The sequence below is a fragment of the Scyliorhinus torazame genome, chromosome 2 (genome assembly GCF_047496885.1).
Source record: "Scyliorhinus torazame isolate Kashiwa2021f chromosome 2, sScyTor2.1, whole genome shotgun sequence".
NCBI lineage: Eukaryota > Metazoa > Chordata > Chondrichthyes > Carcharhiniformes > Scyliorhinidae > Scyliorhinus > Scyliorhinus torazame.
This window is the reverse complement of record NC_092708.1, coordinates 67,720,726-67,745,521: the sequence shown is the minus strand read 5'-3', so window position 1 is coordinate 67,745,521 and position 24,796 is coordinate 67,720,726. Positions and strand designations below refer to the sequence as shown.

The window sequence follows — 24,796 nt, the reverse complement described above, 5'->3', positions numbered from 1 at the left end:
AACCTCAGGGCCCTTTGGACACCGACTGGGAGGAGTGGGTGCTGAGTGCCAACCTGGGCCCATCCCATGGGGCGGCGACGATGGCCACCGGCACTCCCGAATTCCACCCCCCTGTTGAGGACGCGCCTCGGGGTCGACACACAGGACAAGGCGGCACAGTTGTGCATGTGCCACCGACAAGTGAGCCGGGGCCTTCTGGCCCCAGAGCCCCGAGAGGAAGCCCATCAGGGGCATCAAAGGCCACGGGACGAGGTAAGCAGCTGGCTGCCTCCAGCTTAGATGTGCATCCTGGGGAAACACCAAGACTTAGTGGTCGAGCTAAGAGGGCCAGGCACGTTGAGCATCACTGAGGGAACTGGGGTAGGGGGGAGGGGTTGGGGGCCGGGGAGGTTGGGGGGGTCACTATCAGGAATGGGGTATTATGCAGCACATTAAAGAATGTTTGCCAAAACACTATCACGCCTCTGTCACTTTCTTCCGCAATGCGGGCTGACCCCTGGACCCTTTGCCGATCTCTCCAGGCATCCCCCCTCCCTGTGGCACCCACCCACCCTCTGCCTGTGGCACCCACCCACCCTCATGTCCCAGGAGCTATGCCCCACCCCCTGGGTGTTCGGATGTTGGCTGCTGCCTGTGTGGTGTTGACTCCCACACAGTGTCCAGGCATCAAGGTGCAATCGGGATGCTTGGCAATGACTCCCACATGCTACGTGGCCCGCATACCCACGGGAACCCATTTGGCATGTGTCAAGTGCTCACTGAACCACGATTGCCAGTTCCCCATGAGCGATAGCTTTCAGCCGCGCAGCCAGAGGCCTCAGCAGTTGGTGCGGGTTATGGGTGATCAGTGGGGTAGACAAGCAGGGACAGAGGTTGGGGATCCATGGGTTGGCATGGTGGTGCCGTGAGCGATTGCCCTCCCCAGTGGCCCCCCCAGTGCCTCCCCTCCATCCTCCCGTGGAAGCTCACTCCTACAGAGGGTCCACCACCAACGCCGAGCACTGGGGTGACAAGGACAGCAACCCGGTCTCGTTGTCTGTGAGCAAAGATGGCTACTCACCTCCTCAGCTCCCCACAGAAGCCCTCCATCAGGTTCGCATTTTTAAAAAGGAATACTAATCGGCACCAGCGTAACCACTTGCTGGGGAGGTTGGTGAATGACTGGAGGCCATTGGATGACGGGTGGCTCTCGTTAATTGTATGGAAATGGGGCTTTGAGATTCGAAATTCGCCTATGGGAGCAGGCCGGTCGCAAACTGTTTAACACCTGGCACAATTCCTGTTTTTGGCCTCTTCTGCTATTCACCGGCCTCATTACGTTTGAACACGAGTGTAATGAGGCCGGAAGATCACGTCCAGAAGCAGGGGCGTCATTCTCCAACCCCCCGCCGGGTCGGAGAATCGCCGGGGGCTGCCGTGAATCCCGCCCCCGCCGGTTGCCGAAGTCTCCGGTCCCGGATATTCGGCGGGGGCGGGAATCGGGCCGTGCCGGTTGGCGGGCCCCCCCGCTGGATTCTCCCGCCCAGATGGGCCGAAGTCCCGCCGATAAATTGCCTGTCCCGCCGGCGTGGATTAAACCACCTTTTGAACGGCGGGACAAGGCGGCGTGGGCGGGCTCCGGGGTCCTGGGGGGGGGCGCGGGGCGATCTGACCCCAGGGGGGTGCCCCCACGGTGGCCTGGCCCGCGATCAGGGCCCACCGATCCGCGGGCGGGCCTGTGCCACGGGGGCACTCTTTCCCTTCCGCCTCCGCCACGGTCTCCACCATGGCGGAGGCGGAAGAGACTCCCTCCACTGCGCATGTGCGGGAAACTGTCAGCGACCGCTGACGCTCCTGCGCATGCGCCGCCCGGGGATGTCATTTCCGCGCCAGCTGGCGGGGCAACAAAGGCCGTTTCCGCCAGCTGGCGGGGCGGAAATTCCTCCGCCGTCGGCCTAGCCCCTCAATGTTGGGGCTCGGCCCCCAAAGATGCGGAGCATTCCGCACCTTTGGGGCGGCGCGATGCCTGTCTGATTGGCGCCGTTTTGGGCGGCAGTCGGCGGACATCGCGCCGTTTGGGGAGAATTTCGCCCCTGGTGTGGGATACAAACAATGGGTGGGATTCTCCGAGCCTCCCGCCGGGTCGGAGAATCGCCGGGGGGCGACGCGAATCCCGCCCCACCGCCTCGATGCCAGCTGCCGTAGTCCCTGGCGCCGCTTTTTGGGCGGGGGCAGGACTCACGCCACGCCGGTCAGGGGTCATTGGCAGCGGCCCCTCGGCGATATACCGAGTGGCCATCCGTTTTTGGCCAGTCCCGCCGGCGTGGGTTACGTATGGTCCCACCCGGCGAGACCTGGCAGGTAAGTCGGCGGGGTGGTCTTTGGGGCGTGCGGGGGGATCCGGCCCCGGGGGGGGGGCCCCCAACGGTGGCCTGGCCCACGATCGGGGCCCAGCGATCTGTGGGCGGGCCTGTGCCGTGGGGCAGTTTTTCCTTCCGCGCCAGGCCCCTGTAGGGTTCCGCCATGGCCGGTGCAGAGAAAAGAACCACCCGCGCATGCGTCAAAAGACAACAGCCGGTCTGCGCATGCACGGAATCACACCGGCGGTTCCGGGCACACACAAACTCGCGCAGTCCCTTCGACGCTGGCTGGAACTGTGCCAAGCACTCTGGCGTCCACCTAGCCCCCTAGACAGGTGAGAATTCCTCACCTTGGGGACCCGTTGACGCCGGAGTCGTTGGCGCTTGTTTTCCCGCCGGGGTGGGGATTTAGTCCCCGGAAGGGATAATCCCAGCCTATATGTTCCATTTAACTGCAGTGACCAATTTGACACCAGTAACTTCAAAGTGGATCACTGCAAGATAATATTTTCTGCAGGCTGAAGCCACTGTTTTGCCCAGCGAAGAGTTCTGCATTCATCAGGTTCAGACTGCTTCACCTCGGGGTTTAAAATTTAAGGGGCCAATTTTGCTGCCTGGCCTCGCTGCCTGGACAAAATGGAATAACAATGCACCAGAATTATACACCAACTCCTTCATATTGACTGGAAAGACTCATTAAAGTGGACTTGGTGTGTGTCAGATGTTTGTGACAGTCTGTCATTTGCATACTTTGCAGAGGAGTTCTGAGCCCTTAACCACCCACAGCAGTTTTTTTCAGGCCGCAACGGTGACGGACCCACTGAGGCCATTCTCAGCTGCATTTCCTGCATTGTGGATCACCGACGAGCGGAGCTCCTCAGTGCAAGAAGAGAGCCATTTGGACGCGACTTCCAGACAACCCCCCCCCCAACGCCCCAATTCACCTGTTGGGAGGTCCTCGAGGCCCCTGCACTCTACCTCACATGGGAAGGGCACCACCCAGGCCCGATTCCCAGCATAGCAAATGCTTCCCAGGCACCTTGGCACTGCCAGGATGCCACTGTGTCAGTGCCAAGGTGCCTGGGTGCCTTCAGCAGTGCCAAGGTGCTATCCTGCCCATACATTAAGGGGCCATGGATCACCTGGGAGATCCCCCCAAGTACCGTTCTGCTTGGTGCCCATTTGGGGAGACCAGTACTAATCGGCGCCTGCCTGGAGACTCCTCTGAGATGCTGGTAGATCCCAGGAGCCAGTTTGGACTGGCAAAGGAATAGTTAAGTGAGTTTTTAAACTCACTTAACTCAGCAAGTCTGGGTCCAGTCCAGTGTGGCCGGGATCCAGATCGCGATGTCTCACGAGCTCTCGTTAGATCTTGCGAGGCATAACGACCATCAGGAATCCTCGGACAGGCCTCTCCCGGGATCTACCGGCTGCATTTTGACCCAGCTGGTAAATCGCGCCCGCTGGGTGCAAAAGTGAATTCAGTAACAATGGTTGTCTGGGTGCGACAGGTAACATTCAGGGATCAAAATTATGTCCGATATTCTTGGAAATTTTTTTGCTCTGAATTGTGCCAGGCGTCATCTTGGTCGCATCAAGCCTGCACCTAGCCACACTCGACCAGAAATATTTGGAGCAGACAGAGCCTGGCATTGGCTGTTAAGCAATGCTGAATTTTTTTAAATACAAATTCAGAGTACCCAATTATATTTTTTCCAATTAAGGGGCAATTTAGCGTGGCCAATCCACCTAGCCTGCCCATCTTTGGGTTGCGGGGGTGAAACCCACGCAGACACGGGGAGAACATGCAAACTCCACACGGACAGTAACACAGGGCTGGGATTCGAACCCGGGTTCTAAGCACCGTAGTCCCAGTGCCCACCACGTGCCACCCCCCAATACTGAATTTTAATAATAATCTTTATTGTCATCAGTAAGCTTATATTAACACTGCGATGAAGTTGCTGTGAAAAGCCCGTCGTCGCCACATTCCGGCGCCTGTTCGGGTACACAGAGGGAGAATTCAGAATGTCCAAAATAACCGAACAGCACGTCTTTCAGGACTTGTGGGAGGAAACCGGAGCACCCGGAGGAAACCCACGCAGGGAGCACGTGCAGACTCCACACAGACAGTGACCCAAGCCTGGAATCGAACCTGGGACCCTGGCGCTGTGAAGCAACAGTGCTAATCACTGTGCTTCCGTACTGCCCTTTGGAGCTCAGTGCTCCAACTGATGCCTTCTCTTAACTTGCAGAGCTGAACATGCAGTAGGTAGAACATCCCAACCAGGGCGAATTATTATTATTTTTATAATAAAGTTAGGGTACCCAATTCATTTTTTGAAATTAAGGGGCAATTTAGCATGGCCAATCCACCTAGCCTGCACGTCTTTGGGTTGTGGGGACGAAACCCACGCGAACATGGGGAAAATGTGAAAACTCCACACAGACAGTGACCCAGGGCCGGAATCGAACCTGGGACCTCGGCACAGTGAGGCAGCAGGGCTAACCACTATGCCACCGTGCTGTCCAAACCAATGCTAATCAAAGGGATCATCAATTATTTTCAGGCTAGGTGCAGTCCTTTCAACCTGCATTAAACTACATGGAATGATATGGCAGGTGCTGAAGGTATTTTTGCTAGCTTTAAGGATGGATTCTGACCAAGCTAGTTATTCTCAGATCTGTGCACACGAGTAAGAATTCCCATTAGAATGCATTATGACTGAAATGATGTCTCGCGGTCACTCAGAACAGGTTAAACCCCTAGAAAAGTGGGTAGGAGGAGGTGCTGAGGTGCCGCTGGCAACCTCTGTTTCCATCATCACTTTCTTTTTTGTGTTCCTCCGCTACCTTGTTAGATTGTACCTCATGGGTATCTGCAACCTAAAAAGCACAAACTGCAAAGACTACGGGCCCTGACAATATTCCGGCAATTGCACTGAAGACTTGTGCTCCAGAACTTGCCGCACCCCTAGCCAAGCTGTTCCAGTACAGCTACAACACTGGCATCTACCCAGAAATGTGGAAAATTGCCAGGTGTGTCCTGTACTCAAGCAACAGGACAAATCCGACCCAGATACCGCCCAATCAGTCTACTGTCCACCATCAGCAAAGTGATGGGAAGGGTCATCAACAGTGCTATCAAGCGGCACTTCCTCAGCAATACCCTGCTCACGGAAGCCCAGTTTGTGTTCTGCCAGGGTCACTCAGCTCCTTACATTACAACCTTGGTTCAAGCATGGAGGAAAGAGCTGAATGGCAGAGGTGAGGTGGCAGTGGTTGCCCTTGTCATCAAGGCAGCATTTGACTGAGTATGGCATCAAGGAGCTCGAGCTAAACTGGAGTCAGTGGGAATCAGGGGAAAAACTCTCTGCTGGTTAGAGTCATACCTGGCACAAAGGAAGCTAGCTCTGGTGGTTGGATGTCAATCATCTCAACTGCAGGACATCACTGCAGGATTTCCTCAGGGTAGTGTCCTAGGCCCAACCATCTTCAGCTGTTTCATCAATGACCTCCCTTCCATCATAAGGTCAGAAGTGGGGATGTTCGCAGATGACTGTATAATGTTCAACACCATTCACGACTCCTCAGATAATGAAGCAGTCCATGTCCAATGCAGCATGACCTGGACAATATCTAGGTTTAGGCTGACAAGTGGTGATTTACATTCACGCCACACAAGCGCCAGGCAATGACCATCTCCTACAAGAGAGGTTCTAACTACCGCCCCTTGACAGTCAATGGTATTACCATCGCAGAATCCCCCACAATCAACATCCTGGAGGTTACTATTTATCAGAAACTGAATTGAACTAGTCATATTAATACTGTAGCTGCCAGAGTAGGTTTAAGGCTAGGAATCCTATGGTGGGTAACTCACCTCCTGACCTCCCAAAGCTTGTCCAGCATCTGCAAAGCACAAGTCAGGAACATAATGGAATACTCTTCACTTGCCTGGATGAGTGCAGCTCCAACAACCCTCAAGAAGCTCAACACCATCCAGGACACAGCAGCCTGCTTGATTAACACCCCTTCCACAAACATTCAAACCCTCCACCATTGACGAACAGCGGGAGTTGTAAGATGCACTGCAGTAACTCACTAAGGTTCCTTAGGCATCGCCTTCCAAACTCATGACCACTACCATCTAGAAGGACAAGAGCAGCAGATACCTGGGAACTCCACCACCTGGAGGTTCCCCTCCACTTAACTGACCAACTTGACTTGGAAATATATTGCCGTTCCTTTGCTTGAGCAGAATCCTGGAACTCTTTCCCTTTATGTGTACCTCCATGTCAGGGACTGCAGCTGTTCAAGAAGGCAGCTCACCACTGTCATGATATGCAGACACACACATAATGATATACAGACAAGCAGCTAATGGACACAGAGAACAGTACATGATCAATAAGCAGGCAGGACACTCAGGGATGGAATCTGACTATAAAAGACATGAGGCATTCACACACCACCTCTTTCCACTGATGAACATCTAGAGAGTCAGTCAAGGGTGTTGTTACAATCTCACACCGCCACCACGTGGCTAAGAGCTAGTCTGGTTCAGTCAGACAGAGTAACCACACTTACGTTAGCAGAGAGTCGAACTCACAGAGAACTGTGCTAACTGTGCTATTAGTTCAATAAACCTGATTGAACTAACTTCAAGGGATGGAGTATCTTTCTGATCTAAGCTGCAACCAGTTGCAGCCAGTGTTAGACCAGTGTACCTAACACGACAACCACCACCTCATGAAGGGCAACTAGGGATGGGCAATAAATGCTGGCTTCGTCATCGCCGCCCACATCCAGTAAATTAATTGTTAAAATAAGAATAAGATTGCGGTAATAGAACGGGAAGTAAGAAGTACGTGTCTGCAACTTGCAATTCAGAAGCAATTCCTACCTGAGGAACAGGTGGGATGTGAGAAAAAGGATTACATGAGAGCATACCATCATCTTCAATGCCTCTTGCTACTGCCTCAGCCTCATAATAATGGTCAGCACCATTTGGTTGAAGTGACTGTAATGGTTGAATAAATGTCAAATGTGAAAGCTGTGATATTTGGGTGTGAGTCTTGTGGTAGTGTCAAGTGTGTGAGGGTGAGACAAAGCATAAGAACGCCAAGTACGAGTTTTGATTGATAGAGATTGTTGATAAGTGTGTGATGGGATTTGAAAACTCACTCACTTGACTTTGATGTGTGAGACCATTGAACTTCATTCAAGCTGCTCCCAGGACCTTGCGGGTTTATTCCTGGTTTTGACCACCATGGCTAGCTGCTCCCACTGCAACTGGATGAAGTTCACTTCCTGCAGAACCTGCCCCAGCTACGATGCTGGAAGAGATGCATGCTGACATGAAACAGTGTACAGCAGTTTGAAGTGGGGCAAGGAAATTAGGATATTGGGGTACTCTGCCACTGTGTGCAGCCAATGAACAGCACAGTTGGTGCTGGCTGCATGCAGAAATCATTAGAATGAACAGCCAGCATAGTTGGAATGCTGCCAACACCCAATGGATGCAGACGAACAGTGCAGCCCAATCCCTGCACCCATTTTTAGGGGCTGTCCAATTTAGCCCTCATTGAGTTCTGAAGGTGTGCTGAAATTAAGTGCCTGCCTTTCTTGAAGTTTCTTTTTTCTTTGGCTGATCTTTTCCTGTTTTTGCTGTGGTTTCAAGTTGCTGTGCGTTTTTACTTTGATTCTGTTGTTGGTCTGCATTACTTCTGATTGTCCTGTTGGCTCCCTGGCTAAGGTGGCTGAAGTCACTGGAAATGTCTGGAAGCAGAAGAAGTCGAAACAAGAATTTTCATGTCAGATACTTTCGTAAATATTGATAAGAAACATGGAAAATGGGAGAATATTCTGTTTCTGAGCCATGGCCATAAATGGCTAAGATGTGGCAAGATGAGCATTGCAGCAGGCCACATATATGGACACAGCACAGTGCACAGCCTTACTGTGGAATGAGGGCATGAAGGGTCATGGGAGGGCATGTGGTGGCATGGATGGAGTGAGGGGTGACGCTAGACTGTTATTCTGTTTTTAAATTAAAGTTCCACAGCATCAAGTTGAACCTTTTAAACATCTGCCTGGGTACTCCAAACTTTTTCCCCAGGTCGGTTGGACCTGCCCCACACAATGAAAATCCGACTTTTCCAAGCACCTTCTTCCAAGGCGACCAGGCCAAGCCGGCAATTTTCCCAACTCCCACTACCTTCCTCGAGGATGAAAATCCAGGTCAATTTTCATGCGAGCACACAGATTGCAATCAGCCACTTTGCACCATCTTGCTCACCAGCCATGGAGTGGCTAAGTATCTGATCTAATCTCCAGTGGATACTCATTTGGAACATGTTGACAATGTATATACTGCTTATTTAAGTTAGTATTAATTGTCATCGTTGGGAAATGAAATGTTATTTCCTCACAGGCAGGAGAGAATGGTCACTATGTTGATACACAGTTCCAAAGATGAGCAGCCTCACCTCTTCACCCCCCACCATGAGGGATAAGTATTTATTATTCACTGTAAACCAGTACTGTCTAGTCTCCAACTAATCGTTCATCTCCAGCTCTTACAAGCTGATGTACCATCAATTGACAACAGACGAGGAGACGGGATAAAAACTGTGGCTTTAATCAGCTTAAAGACACCTGCTGTCAGCCGGTCCCAGAATGAGGGCAGGACTGGAGGTTGGCCACCTTTATACATGAGCCCGAGGGGAGAAGCCACAGGCGGAGCCAGCCGGGACAAGCCCAGGCATGTAACAATACAACAATACAATACAATACAGTACAGTGGTTTATCACATTCGCCCCCTGTTAAAAAAAAGAATCCGGCGGGGGTGAAGTGGATGGGTTGAGTTATAGATCGAGTCTGTCGGGGCCTTTGACTTTCCGCTGTGGCCACCTCAGTCCCGGCTGTGGTGTGCATCTTGGTGTCGGATGAGGTGTCGAGGCCTGCGAGTCCGGGAGCGTGTCGTCTTCTGCGTCTCGTAGTAGATGAGTAGCAATGGGGAGAGACGTTGTAGGATTGGTGGTAGTGGTGATGGTCACTGAGGAACCTGCGGGTGCCAAATCCCGAAGGGAGACTGTGTCCTACCGCCCGTCATGGTGTGCCACGTAGGCATATTGGGGGTTAGCATGGAGGAGAAGGACCTTTTTGTCCATTGGATCTGACTTATGGCTCCTTGCATGCTTCCAGAGGAGGACGGACCCTGGGACCGTCAGCCAGGACGGGAGCGAGACCCCTGAGGTGGACTTCCTGGGGAAGACAAACATTCTCTCCTGAGGGGTCACATTGGTGGCGGTACACAGGAGCGACCGGATGGAGTGGAGCGCATCGGGAAGGACCTCCTGCCAGTGGGAGACAGGGAGACTTCTAGACCGTAGGGCAAGAAGGACGGCCTTGCAGACCGTCGCGTTCACCCTCTCCACCTGTCCATTACCCCGGGGGTTGTAGCTGGTAGTCCTGCTTGAGGCGATCCCCTTGCTAAGCAGGAACTGACGCAGCTCATCACTCACGAAAGAGGAACCCCGATCACTATGGATATAGGTGGGGAAACCGAACAAGGTGAAGAGACCATGCAGGGCCTTGATGACTGTTGCAGATGTCATGTCAGGGCATGGTATGGCGAAAGGGAAACGTGAGTACTCATCGATGATGTTGAGGAGGTATACGTTACGGTCAGTGGAGGGGAGGGGCCCTTTGAAATCGACGCTGAGGCACTCGAAGGGGCGGGAGGCCTTTACCAGGTGTGCTCTGTCTGGCCGATAGAAGTGCAGTTTTCACTCCTCGCAGACCTGGCAGTCCTGGTCATCGTCCTGACCTCCTCGATGGAGTAAGGCAGGTTGCGGGCCCTGATGGAGTGGAAGAACCGAGTGACCCCTGGGTGACAGAGGTCATTGTGGAGGGCCCGAAGTCGATCTACTTGTGCACTGGCACATGTACCGCGGGATAGGCCATCTGGGGGCTCATTGAGCTTCCCAGGTCGAAACAAGATATCATAATTATAGGAGGAGAGTTCGATCCTGCACCTCAGGATCTTGTCATTCTTGATCTATTGAACATGAAGGCAACCGACCGTTGGTCAGTGAGGAGAGTGAATCGCCTGCCGGCCAGGTAATGCCCCCAATGTCGCACAGCTCCCACAATGGATTGGGCCCCCTTTTCGACGGAGAAGTGTCGAATTTCGGAGCCCCGGAGGGAACGGGACTGCCCGTCTGGTTCAGGGTAGCGGACAGAGCAAAGTCGGATGCATCGCTCTCCACCTGGAACGGGACGGACTTGTCTACTGCATGCATCGCGGCTTCAGCAATATCTGCTTTGATGCGGTTGAAGGCCAGGTGGGCCTCAGCCGTCAGGGGAAAAAGGGTGGATTTAATGAGTGGGCGGGCCTTGTCTGCATAATTGGGGACCCACTGGGCATAGTAGGAGAAGAACCGCAGGCATCTCTTCAGGGCCTTGAGGCAGTGGGGAAGGGGAAGTTCCAGAAGGGGGCGCATGCGGTCAGGGTCAGGCCCTAGGACTCCATTTTCCACAACGTAGCCAAGGATGGCTAGGCGGGTTGTGCGGAAAAAGCATTTCTCCTTATTGTGTGTGAGGTTAAGGAGCTTGGAGGTGTGGAGGAATTTTTGGAGGTTGGCGTCATGGTCCTGCTCATCAAGGCCGCAGATGGTGACATTATCCAGATACGGGAATGTGGCCCGCAGCCCGTACTGGTCAACCATTCAGTCCATCTCCCGTTGGAAGACCGAGACCCCATTGGTGACGCCGAAGGGTACCCTGAGGAAGTGGTAGAGGCGGCCATCTGCCTCGAAGGCAGTGTATTGGCGGTCCTCTGGGCGCATAGGGAGCTGGTGGTATGCGGACTTCAAGTCGATGGGAGAGTAGACTCGGTACTGCGCAATCTGATTGACCATGTCAGATATGCGGGGAAGAGGGTACGCCTCGAGCTGCTTGTACCGGTTGTTTGTCTGACTGTAGTCGATGACCATCCGGTGCTTCTCGCCAGTTTTGACGACCACCACTTGGGCTCTCCAGGGGCTAGTACTGGCCTCTATGATCCCTTCCCGCAGGAGTCGCTGGACCTCCGACCTGATAAAGGTCTTGTCCCGAGCTCTGTATCATCTGCTGCTAGTGGTGACGGGCTTATAGTCCGGGGTGAGGTTAGCGAAGAGCGGGGGTGCGGCGACTTTAAGAATCGAGAGGCTACATATGATGAGGGGGGGCAGGGGTCCATCAAACTCCAGGGTAAGACTTTTGAGGTGGCACTGAAAATCAAGACCTAGTAGCACGGCAGCGCAGAGTAGCATTGCGGATAGCACAATTGCTTCACAGCTCCAGGATCCCAGGTTCGATTCCGGCTTGGGTCACTGTCTGTGCGGAGTCTGCACATCCTCCCCGTGTGTGCGTGGGTTTCCTCCGGGTGCTCCGGTTTCCTCCCACAGTCTAAAGATGTGCAGGTTAGGTGGATTGGCCATGATAAATTGCCCTTAGTGTCCAAAATTGCCCTTAGTGTTGGGTGGGGTTACTGGGTTATGGGGATAGGGTGGAGCTGTTGACCTTGGGTAGGGTGCTCTTTCCAAGAGCCGGTGAAGACTCGATGGGCTGAATGGCCTCCTTCTGCACTGTAAATTCTATGATAAAAAAGTTGTGGGAGGACGTAGACTTTGAACCCTTTGAACTCCACGCCCCATACTGTAAGGGTTGCAACACAGTACCCACGGACTTCTACGGAATGAGATTAGGAAGCCAGGGAGATTTTCTGGGTCACGGGTAAGATTGGGAGGGAGCAGCGCCGTACCGTATCTGGGTGAATAAAACTCTCTGTGCTCCCGGAGTCGAACAGGCAGGTCGTCTCGTGACCATTGATCCGGACTGCCATCATGGATTTGGCGAGGTGATGAGGTCAAGACTGGTCGAGGGTGATGGAGGCGATCTTCGGAAGGTGGGTGGGCCGATCGGATGAGCAGGGGTTCTGGGAGGCGGCGGGGCGAATCAAAGAAGGCGGCCCCTGCGGGTCGCACATGGCGGGTGGCGGCGAAAATGGAGGGCAAGATGGCGGCCCCATGGGTCGCACGTGGTGGGTCACGTCGAAGGTGGTGGCAAAGATGGCGGCCCCTACAGGTTGCACGTGGTGGGTGGCGTCGAAGATGGCGGCAAAGATGGTGGCCCCCACGGGTCACATGAGGCGGGCGGTATTGAACAAGGTGGCCCACACAAGTTAGACGCAGCGCTGTTGGGGTTTCAAACAGGTCGGGCCTGGCAGACGTTCGAGAAATGGCCCTTCTTACCGCACCCGTTGCAGATCGCACTCCTTGCTGGGCAGCGTTGCCTGGGGTGCTTATCCTGGCCACAGAAGTAGCATTTTGGGCCCCCAGGATTGGCAGGTTGCTGTGCGGCACAGGCTTGCGATGCCCCCGGGTTGGGTGATGGCGGTGCCCACGACGTCCACGAGGGTGCCACGTGGTCGGAGGTGTAGGCATCCAAGTTGCGGAAGGCCACTTCTAATGAGTCCGAAATCCGTACTGTTTCTTGGAGGTCGAGTGTACCCCCTTCTAGTAGGCGCTGGCGGATCCAATTCGATTTTATGCCTGCGACATAGGCGTCCCGGATTTGCAACTCTGTGTGCTCGGCAGCCGATACCGCCTTACAACTGCAGTTCCGGCCGAGTACCCGCAATGCGCGCAGAAATTCAGCTTGCGATTCTCCGGGGCGCTGTCGCCTCGTGGCAAGGAGATGCCTAGCATACACCTCGTTGACTCCCTTAACATACTGTCCTTTCAACAGCGTTATCGCATCCTCGTACGAGTCAACGTCCCTGATGATAAGGAGTACTTGCGGGCTCATGCGGGAGTTGAGGATTCGCAGCTTGTGGGTCTCGGCGACGGCGATCGCGGAGGACTCGACGTACGTATTTTAAGCTGATTGAATTGATGTACCATCAATTGACGACAGACGAGGATTTCATAGAATTTACAGTGCAGAATGAGGCCATTCGGCCCATTGAGTCTGCACCGGCCCTTGAAAAGAGCACCTTACCCTATCCCCATAACCCAGTAACCCCACCCAACACTAAGGGCAATTTTGGACACTAAGGCCAATTTATCATGGCCAATCCACCTAACCTGCACATCTTTGGACTGTGGGAGGAAACCGGAGCACCCGGAGGAAACCCATGCACACACGGGGAGGATGTGCAGACTTTGTACAGTGACCCAAGCCGGAATCGAACCTGGTATCCTGGAGCTGTGAAGCAATTGTGCTATCCACAATGCTACCGTGCTGCCCCTCGGTAGAATAACTGTGGCTTTAATCAGCTTAAAGACACCTGCTGGCAGCCGGTCCCAGAATGAGGGCAGGGCTGGAGGTTGGCCACCTTTATATATGAGCCCGAGGGGAGGAGCCACAGGTGGAGCCAGCAGGGACAAGCCCAGGCATGTAACAATACAACAGTACAATACAATGCAATACAATACAGTGGTTTACCACACAAGCGTGTCCAAAATGAATTCTGTGCATTCATGAACTCGCCTGAACTTTTTCGAGCACAAAGTATAGACTGGCATTTCACACAGTGAATGCTGCAACATCAGAGGTGCCATCTTTCCAATACGATGGCAAAATCACTCCTATCAGCTGGATGTGAATGATGCCACGATACTATTTAGAAGTACTGCACAAAAGTTGTCCCTCGTGTCCTGTCTAATAATTATTCCCCAGCCAACATCACTGAGAAAAACTGATTGTTCAGGGTCTACATTGCAGTTTGTGGGACCTTGCTGTCAGCATGTCGGCTGCCACATTTCATGTATTAACACAATGACTGTGCTTTATACTTCAGTGACAATAAAGTGCATTGGATTGTCTTTAGGAGTTTTCTTGCAGATACGTATGCTTTGAAATTTCTTCCCCACCCTCTATTTTAACTATTCTCCAGATAATTTTTACAACTCCGTCAATCTTTCACACTGATGAGCAATTGGCCGATGTATTTCACTGAAGGAGTGTTCAATTGCTATGTACAAGTAATATTGTTACAAATGTGTAAATGTCTCATTCAGTGCATGAATCGTATTTGTACATTTTGCATCTGGACATTCCTGTTATGAAATATTTCAATTGCAACCGCCAGGTGACTGTCACCTAACTGAGTGGTCATCATGGAGTTCATGTCAGCTGATCTGCCTCGATGGAAAGAGATTTGAAACCTCGGGACGCCAAACCCATTCCAGAGCTGTGATTGTTCAGGCATTAGGAAACCAGGATGACTGCCCTGAACAAATATGGGAGCAGAGGTCTTGCACAGGTAAGGACAAGTCTAAACGGCCCTTATTAATTTTGTTTAGAAATGTAACTGGCAGATTTATGATCAAGTAAATTGTAAAATCATCACTGTATTAATTCCGCTATTTACAATGTTTTTGAAGGAATGCTATACAGGCACAGTATCTCAAAATTGGCAACCTTGGGATCAATTCTGTGCTGGATTTCAGATCTTGCTGTATTTCAGTGAAACAATTTGAAATCTTAATTAATAGTATAAGGGTCCTGTTTACTTCCTGTCTATTACATTTTTACCCCTTTTATTTGTGTTATATTTTTGATCCATGGATGATTTATGGACATGTGCCTTTAAGGCATCCTGTATCCTTAATTCAAGCAGAAGAAAGCAGTGACCTATGCCTTTAATTCAAGCAGGGGATTTCACTGTGCTAGTTTGTGCTTCTTTATACTGGAGTTGCAGACTGACTGGCACCAATGACAGAGATTGGCTGGGACTCGGTTTACTAGATTTGGCTGGTGCCCAATGAATTGACCCAAAAGGCTGTGCTTTGACCAGTATCAGGTGGTGATTGAACCTGATCCCTCTGGAATGTTTTTCAGAGCTCCAATGCTCCAGTTTGGTTTCAGTTTTGATTCTGGCAGCCTGATGAAGAGATAGAACATAGAACATTTGGTGTAGAAGGAGGCCATTCGGCCCATCGAGTCTGCACCGACCCACGTATGCCCTCACTTCCACCCTATCCCCGTAATCCAATAACCCCTCCTATCATTTCTTGGACACAAAGGGCAATTTATCATGGCCAATCCACCTAACCTGCACGTCTTTGGACTGGATCTAACAAACACTCTTCAAAAACGATCTAGCTAATCCTTTCCATAAGGCCACTGTGATGGCTGGCTCACTCTCCAACAAGTCTGGGTGGCGTTCTCTTGAGACTGCGGAGGTCTGATGTGAAATTGAGTGTCTTTACAAAAAATAGAGGCCTCGATGCGAACCTCGAGCCGAACGCCCAATTTAATGAGAAATAAAGTATGCCTCCAGAAAACATGCTGCCTCTGAGTAGTGCATTTTTCTAAACTACCGGGATTTTGAACGAATGACTCTGCAAAGAAGACCATTACTGGCTGTCACCCAGAGACTTTAACCAGCAAGCATGCTGTGATAAAAGTGTGCTAAATTAACCATCATCTGATGCAAAGACTCTTATCTTTTGACATTTTTCCTTATTATTTTTACCCCCGTCCACCTGTTTCTGTTTGTCTGCCTTGTGTGTGTGGGTTGAGGATGGGCCAGTTAAAATGGATAGTAGGAATTAACTTGTTATTATCCAGTTGTATTTACTGCATACTTCATGATAGTTCTTGGTATAAATAAACAGTATTTGTGTTTCACCTTACAAACCTGGTGACTGTAATTATTGGGCATCCGAACGCCAAAGAGTTCAGGACTGCCAGGATGCCCGGGGAACACTACCAGGGTGCCAGACTGGCAGTGCCAAAGTGCCTGGCTGCCAGAGGGTGTGCCAAGGTGCCACCATGCCCTGTTCCCAACAACTCGGGGTGTCTCTAATGGTCTGTGAGACACCCCCAGGTGCCATTAGACGGGTCCACGTTCGTGTGGACCAGTACTAAATGGTACTCTGCGGAGATCTCCGAGGCATACCGTTAGGTCCCTGCAACGGGAAGAATCCCATGAATGCATATTTAAATGAAGCTAATTGCACGTATAAATGTGCTGATCTAGGTCATGCCCAGTGAGGGCAAGCTCCAGATCACAACGAGTCGCGAAATTTTGTTAAATCGCGCAAGATGTTTTGAGTATCACAAATCTCGCGAGAGGCCTCTCGCAAGATTCAAAGGCCTTGGGTGGGATTCTCTGACCCCCCCCCCCCCCGCCAGGTCTGAGAATCGCCGGGGGGCGGCGTGAATCCCGCCCCACCGCTCTGACGCCGGCCATCGAATTCTCCGGTGCCGGTTTTCGGGCGGGGGCTGGGATCACGCCGGTCAGGGGCCGTTAGCAACGGCCCCCCCGGCAATTCTCCGGGCCCCGATGGGCTGAGCGACCACCCTTTTTCGGCCAGTCTCGCCGGCGTGAAATAGTCAAGGTCCATACCGGCGGGACCTGGCTAGGAGGGCGGTTCGAGGGGTCCACGGGGGGGGGCGCGGGGGGATCTGGCCCCGGGGGGGCCCCTCACGGGGGCCTGGCCCGTGATCGGAGCCCATCAATCTGCGGGTGGGCCTGTGCCGTGGGGGCACTCTTTCCCTCTGCATCGCCTCTGTAAGGCTCCACAATGGCCGGCGCGGAGAAGAAGCCCCCTGCACAGGCGCAGGAAACACGCCTGCGGTCCTGCGCATGCGCCAATTCGTGCCAGCCGGCGGAGGCCCTTCGGTGCCGGTTGGCGCCGGGCCAAGCCCTCCAGCACCGGCCTAGCCCCCGGAAGTGCGGAGGAATCCGCAACTGCTGGGCGGCCTGACGCCGGAGTTGCTCATGGAGCTGTTTGGCACCGATACGGGTCGCCCCGCCGATTGCGGGAGAATCCCGGCCCTTGTTCAAACACCAAGTTGGGCGCGACGAGGCCGATTAATCACTCCCGATGTTTTATGTAAAATCTTAACTTTGTTTCCTCCATCCCACAATGAGTAAACTTTCAAAAATTAGGCTAAGAATATATCGGAAAGTGTTGTTTATTTCCCACATCCATTCTTCTCATCATTTTGGATTCTTCCTTCCTCGAGGCTACTTTGGTGCTGTCAGTCAAGAACATGGCAATAGCCACTTAGTCTACCACGCTACAATGAATATAATGAAATGATTGTTCCATCTTTTATATTGCATGTTTTAGTTCCCTGTTATTGACCATTTAATGTAATATTTTTGAATTTACAGTGATATTAGTGATAATTCGCATTCAACAGAGATTGTGATTGAAATCAGTATCAAAATTGCAAGCAAGGTAAGAACAGAAGCAAGAAAGAAGTAGACTAGTTTGATAGCCCATGCCATTTTTATATTTAGAAAGTGATGAGTCATCAAAGATTAATATTGCGAGCTAAGTGTCTTCTATAAAGACATAGCTGTTTGAACAAGAGCAATTTGAGGGGTGCGAAAGAGAGAGCAGACATTTAATGGCCACACATTTGCAATATTTCATGTGAATTACTGCATTAACCTGCCAGACATCTGAAGGGGAGCAGGAGGGAATTACAAGGCAGTTAAACATATAAAATACTGGAAAGCTACGTTATAACCATGGAAAGTTAGTAACAGAGAGATACAGAACAAGAGTACAGTTATCTGAAAAAAGGGACATCAGAGAACGGATGCAGCATTTCATGCATTATTGAGCCTGTATTCTGTTCCAAAAGCTCTCTGTTCTGTACCAAACAAGTTTAGCAGAAGAAAAACACAAGGGAACTGTCTGACCAGGGTCATGTACAGAGCTGGGAAATTCCACTCAACAACAAAGCAGCATGGGTACTTTCCAGATTAAAATAAGACATAATCATGTGTTATTCTTTTCAAGTTCAATGTGCCACCTACTTACTTTCTGCAACTATGTGATGGCGCTGCGAGTGCAAGAAGTGCCAAGCTAATATTTTAGAATTGTCGGAGTTAATCAGATCAGGCTGTAAGGGTGTCAGTGCAGATTCTAGCTGTCCCAGTATTGTTTAACCTTTGTGGTCAACACCTGGGGATGCAGAAAGGCCTATGTGGTTCACTGTCATTATAAGTGTGGGTATTTGTATTCAATAATAGGCGTTGAGAAGCAGCAAAAATGTTGCTGTCAGCTAATATAACAAGAAGCATGATCCTCGAACAAACATATTCAAACGCAGCATGGCAAAAGGGCTGCTGCAGCTGGTATGAAGTACCAGTAATTTTAAATCTTTCAAGATCATGAATAGAGTTGTATCTGATGATGAAGAGAAACTGGAGCTGCCCTTTGAAAATGTTTGCTGTAGGTAGGGAATATTAGCACATCGACTAGTACATTTCTCATGCACTTGATTCTTAAGCCGAGCAGTGAGATGGCTGAGGCAGTTTGAAACTAAAACTAGGGGTCACTCACTGAAGGTCTCCCTTTTCAGGCCGAGATGAGATTTTGCTTTTAATCTCTGGGGAGATTATAATTTGTGGAATTTTCTTCTCCAGAAAGCAGTTGGGGCTGACTCATTGAATTTATTCAAGGCAGGTTTCAAGATTTGTAAAAGACAAGGGAGGCAAAAGTTATGGAGACGGCAGGCAGGACGGTGGAGTTGAATCGCAACCAGATGAATCGTGGAACAGGCTCGAAGATCCTGTTTGTTCTACTCCAGCTCCTAAATCCCATGTTCCAATGCTCCACCACAAGGAATTTACAATGGGAAGGTTCCTGTTGTTTCCCATCCTACCCCAGATTCTACTCGCATGCTGCCGGATCATTCCCTGCTTTGTTGCTCCCCATTTTCTTTCCATAGCCACTGACTGAAAGCTCCTTCATGGACTTTCACTGGCCTTGGTTCGACCAAGCATGAATGTTGCTCCCCACTTTGTAAGCCGCTCACCACCAAATTGTGGTGCCCCTGCAGAAAACTTGCTCACCTGCTTCTCTTGTAATTTCTTCTTCTAATCTCTGCCTGCCATTTAATTTAGGATGACACTCATATCTTTCATTTGACCTCATTCTTTCTTCCTCTTGGACAGTCACTTGAGATTGAGGATGCTCCCACTCCAGTTCGATGAACCCTGAGATGGCTGATAGATCCATAAGATCTGCAGGTTATGCCACATGTGGGGCAGGGTGGTGCTTGGAAGGATGGGTAGATGGGTTTTTGGGAGATGGGTTTGTGAACATGACCGGGTGGCACGGTAGCACAGTATTTATCACTGTTGCTTCACAGCTCTAGGGTCCCAGGTTCGATTCCTGGCTTGGGTCACTATCTGTGAGGAGTCTGCACGTTCTCCCCGCGTCTGTGGGTTTTCACCGGGTGCTCCGATTTCCTTCCAAAGTTTCTTGCGGTCTTGGGCCGAGCAGTTGCCATACCAGGCTGTGATGCAGCCCGATAGGATGCTTTCTATGGTCCATCTGTAGAAATTGGTAAGAGTCAGTGTGGTATGCCGAATTTTCTTAGTTTCCTGAGGAAGTATAGGCGCTGTTGTGCTTTCTTGGTGGTAGCATTGACATGGGTGGACCAGGACAGATTTTTGGTGATGCGCACCCCTAGGAATTTGAAGCTGGTAACCATCTCCACCTCGGCCCCATTGATCCTGACAGGGATGTGTACAGTACTTTGTTTCCTGAAGTCAATGACCAGCTCTTTAGTTTTGATGGCATTGAGGGATAGATTGTTGTCGTTGCACCACTCCACTAGGTTCTCTATCTCCCTTCTGTATTCTGACTCATTGTTATTCGAGATCCGGCCCACTATGGTCGTGTTGTCAGCAAACTTGTAGATGGAGTTGGAACCAAATTTTGCCATGCAGTCATGTGTGTAAAGGGAGTATAGTAGGGGGCTAAGTACGCAACCTTGCGGGGCCCCGGTATTGAGGACTATTGTGGAGGAGGTGTTGTTGTTTATTCTTACTGATTATGTTCTGTGGGCCAGAAAGTCAAGGATCCAGTTGCAGAGTGAGGAGCCAAGTCCTAGGTTTTGCAGCTTTGCTTTGAGCTTGGCTGGTATTATGGCGTTGAAGGCAGAGTTTTAGTCATGCTAAATTGTCCTTAGTGTCCAAAAATGTTAGGTGGGGATGGTGGGTTATGGGGGTGGGGTGGAGGTGTGAGCTTAAGTGGGGTGCTCTTTCCAAGGACCGGTGCAGACTCGATGGGCCGGATGGCCTCCTTCTGCACTGTAAATGCTATGATATGTGATCTCACCAATGCCCTGTACAACGAAAATGGAGCCTCCCTACATTGGTAATTAATTCCCGTCACAATAAATGATAACATTTAATTAACTTTCTTAATTCCATTCTGTACCTAGTCTTTTGTGATTCATGCATTAAGACGCCCAGATTCCTCTGCAACTCAGAGCTCTGTTGTCTCTCGTCATTTAAATCATGATCTTATTTTTTATTCTTCCTGCCAAAATGGACAAATTCACAGTTGCCCACATTATACTCCATTTGTCAGATTTTTGCTCACTCACTTAACCCATCAGTGTCCCTTTGTTGCCTCCTTACATCATCTTAATAATTTATTTTCCTACCTATCTTTCCGTCATCAGCAAATTTAGCAACCATACCTTCAGTCCCTTCATCCAAGTAATTTATATAAATCGTAAAAAGTTGAGACCACAACACTGATCCCTGTGTCACATGTAAGAGTCCTTCCTGTTCAATCCCTTAATTTCCCTTTTATTTTGCTGTTCTTATTTTTCATCAATGGATGATTAATGGACATGCATCTTTAAGGCAAGCAGCAGAATTCTGAAGTTACAGGAGAGAACACTTCTTCTAGTCTCTGCTGGTTTAAGCAGGAGCTCCAGACTTGTCAACACCAGAGAGAGAGAGATGGGTGGAACTTGGTTTGATGGATTGACTGGGGGCCAATGAATTGGCTCAAAAGGTCATATTCTGCCCGGTAACAGGTGGTGATTAGATCCTATCCCAGTGGACTGATTATCAGAGTCCCAGGGAGTTTCAGTTTGATCCTGGCAGCACAGCGTCCAGAATCTGTTATCTCTCTCCAGAAAGTCTGTAAGTGCTGTATCTCTGAAACTGAAGAGAATCTGGGTGAATGAGTATGCAGAAAACCTATTACAGGCAGCAAACCAAGACCAGGACTTGCCTTCTCTCTCCAGAAAGGCTGTGATTGCTGTATTTCTAAAGTTGCAAAGAACCTGAAGTACTGAAAATGCAGAGAAGACCAGTGCAGGCTGCAAACAGAGACTTTACCTGCAAGCTAGCTGTGAAAGAAGGTGTGCTAAAAAGCACCATCTGAAACAAAGACTCTTCTACCTTTTATGTATATTTTTTTACCCCTTTCCATCCCTCTGTGTTTGTCTGCCTTGTGTGACTGTATAGGGTGGGAGGGGGTAAGGTAATGTGGGGGTAGGGCAGCATGGTGGGGCAGTGGTTAGCATTGCTGCCTCACAGCGTCGAGGTCCCAGGTTCGATACCGCCTCTGGGTTACTGTCCATGTGGAGTTTGCACATTCTCCCCGTGTTTGCATGGGTTTCGCACTCACAACCCAAAAATGTGCAGGTAGGTGGACTGGCCATGCTAAATTGCCCGTTAATTGGAAAAAATGAATTGGGTACTCTAAATTTTTTAAAAAGGTAATGTGGGGATTAAAAATTAGATAATAGTTAACCAGTTGTATTTGCTGCATATTTTGTTCAAGTTCTTGTTGTAAATAAATAGTAATTGTGTTTACATTTACAAACCTAGTGATTGTAATTATTGAGCAGCCAAGGGCAAAGACTTTGGGTATTTTTCTGAGGATTATTGGTTAATTCACTTGTTGTGACGAAGTGTCAAATGGGGCTGGAGTTGACCGCGCACGAGCCAAGGGTGTCATAATGCACACCACTTGTCACACCCTGCCAGCCAGAAAAGGACCCATTTATGCCAACCCTCTGTTTCCTATCACCTAGCCAATCTCTATCCATGCCAATATGTTACACCAATGCAAGGAGATTTTATTTTCTGCAATAATCTTGATGTGGCACCTTACTAAATGCTTCTGGAAATCTAAGTGCAGTGCACCCACTGGTCCCCCTTTATCCACAGCATAAGTGACTCCTTCAAAGAATTCCAATGAATTGGTTTAACATAATTTGCCTTTCACAACACCATAGCCTAAATATTCCGGTCCCAGCCGGAATCGTCACGGGAGGGACAGAGAATTTGACATATAAGCAAATGGTCCGATGACCTTGAACAGGAATTTCCAGTCCCAGGGTAGGCAGGACTGAAAACCCCCACCCCATATTGACTCTGCCTGAGTGCCTTGAATTTTTCCAAGTGTCCTGCTATAATACCTTTAATAATGATTTTGGATGTTAAGCTAACTGGCCTGTAGTTTGCTGCTTTCTATCTCCCTTTTTGAATAAAGGACTTAAATTTTCTATCTTCCAATCAAATGGAAACCTTCCCTGAATTTAGGGAACTAACTCACTAACTCACGAGCCACCAGGATAAAGTCCATTCGGACCTTGGATTTGTCAGCCTGTAGACCCAACAATTTGCTCAGTACCACTTCCCTAGTGACTGTAATTTTCCTGAGTCTCTCCTTCCCTTCCATTTCCTGATTACACCCATTTCTGGGATGTCATTTGTGCCCTCTATCATGAAAACTAATGCAAAATACCTATTTCCAATTCATCTGCCATTGTCCTACTTTCCATTACCAATTCCCCAGAAGCACTTTCTGTTGGACCAATGCTTACTCCTTTCTTATTTAAATATCTACAGAAACTTTTACGAATCGTCTTTATACATCATAGAATTACGGTGCAGAAGGAGACCATTCGGCCCATCGAGTTTGCACCGGCTCTTGGAAAGAGCACCCTACTTAACCCCACATCTCCACCCTATCCCTGTAACCCTGAAACTCCATCTAACCTAAGGGCAATTTGGCATGGCCAATCCACCTAACCTGCACATCTTTGAACTGTGGGAGGAAACCGGAACAGCCAGTGGAAACCCACGCAGACATGGGGAGAATGTGCAGACTCCGCACAGACAGTGACCCAAGCGGGAATCGAACCTGGGACCCTGGTGCTGTGAAGCATAGTGCTAACCACTGTGCTACCATGCTGCGTTACATTACTACCTAGCTTTCTTCTGTACTCTCGTTTTCCCTTCCTTTTCAATCTTTTTGTCATTCTTTATTTCAGACCAGATTGGATAAAAGCATTCAGCGTGAGAGGTCTGGACATGGTAGATAGGGAGAAACTGTTCCCATTGTTGGGAGCATTGAGAGCAAAAACGGATAGATTTAAAATAATTGGCAAAAAGCAATGGCGACATGGGGAAAGATGTTTTCACAGTGTGGGTGGTTGGAACCTGGAATGCACTGCCTGAGAGTTTGGTGGTCGGAGGGTTATTTGAAGCATTCAAGAGGAAATTGGTTTGTTATCTGAAAAGGAAGAATGTGCAGGACTACAGGGCAAAGTGGGTTGGCAGGGGGAGGGGGCACGGCGTTGGTAGTAGTGGCACAGCTGAATTGCTTCTTTCAGAAAGCCGGGACAGATACAACAGCCTGAATGGGCTATCGGCGCTCTCTGTGCCAATAAATTCTGTGATATTTTTGTGGATCTAATTCCTTAAACTCCCTCTGCTAAAACTTTGAACTCCACCTGCAAATCCTCACAGCTACCTGCGCAGGCCTCTTGGACTGCAGATTTCCTCTGCTCTCCCACCTTTTCTAGACGCACTTCCACCTTTTTGTGATTTTTCACACACTGGCACCCAGTGCCGATTGCAAAGAGGCTACGATAGAATCACCCCCGACCACCTCTTTCTTATTCTTATAGTCCATCTGCCTCTTGAGTTGCCCCGTGCATCATAGTGCTACTCAGGATCAATCTCCTGAGTTACTGTCTACCTCACAGTTCTCAAATAGTTTCAGTCATTTATAGGTTCCCCAATGTAAGAGGTGTATCCCCCGACCCTTACAAGTTGTCCCTTGTTTCTCTCTTTCTTCATTATCCCGGTATTTTGATTTGTCTGGCATTGCCGTTTTGGTGACCACGGGCGAGATTCTCCGACCCCCTGCCGGGTCGGAGAATCGCCGGGGGCTGGCATGAATCCCGCCCCCGCCGGTTGCCGAATTCTCTGGCACCGGAGATTCGCGGGGGAGGGAATTGCCGCGCGCCGGTTGGCGGGCCCCCCCCCCCCCCCCGCGATTCTCCGGCCCGGATGGCCTGAAGTCCCGCTGCTAGAATGCCTGTCCCGCCGGCGTGGCCACCTACCTTACCGGCCGGACAAGGCGGCGCGGGCGGGCTCCGGGGTCCTGGGGGGGGGGCGATCTGGCCCGGGGGGTGCCCCCACGGTGGCATGGCCCGTGATCGGGGCCCACCGATCTGTGGGCGGGCCTGTGCCATGGGGGCACTCTTTTCCTTCCACCTTCGCCACGGTCTCCACCATGGCGGAGGCTGAAGAGACTCCCTCCGCAGCGCATGCGCGGGGATGCCGTGAGCGGCCCAGCAATGTCATTTCCGCGCCAGCTGGCGGGGC

At 50.5% G+C, this 24,796-nt stretch overlaps 1 protein-coding gene across 2 annotated transcripts in view; it reads left to right on the top strand.

Annotated features, from left to right (window-relative positions):
- The window catches only part of thsd7ba (thrombospondin, type I, domain containing 7Ba), a 1,603,431-nt gene that overhangs the window by 1,470,034 nt on the left and 108,601 nt on the right, over positions 1 to 24,796 (top strand). For both annotated transcript variants that reach the window (XM_072472193.1, XM_072472199.1), the window contains exon 23: positions 14,483 to 14,656. In XM_072472193.1, coding sequence (XP_072328294.1) covers positions 14,483 to 14,656 — 174 coding nt within the window. The remainder of the gene's footprint in view (positions 1 to 14,482; positions 14,657 to 24,796) is intronic.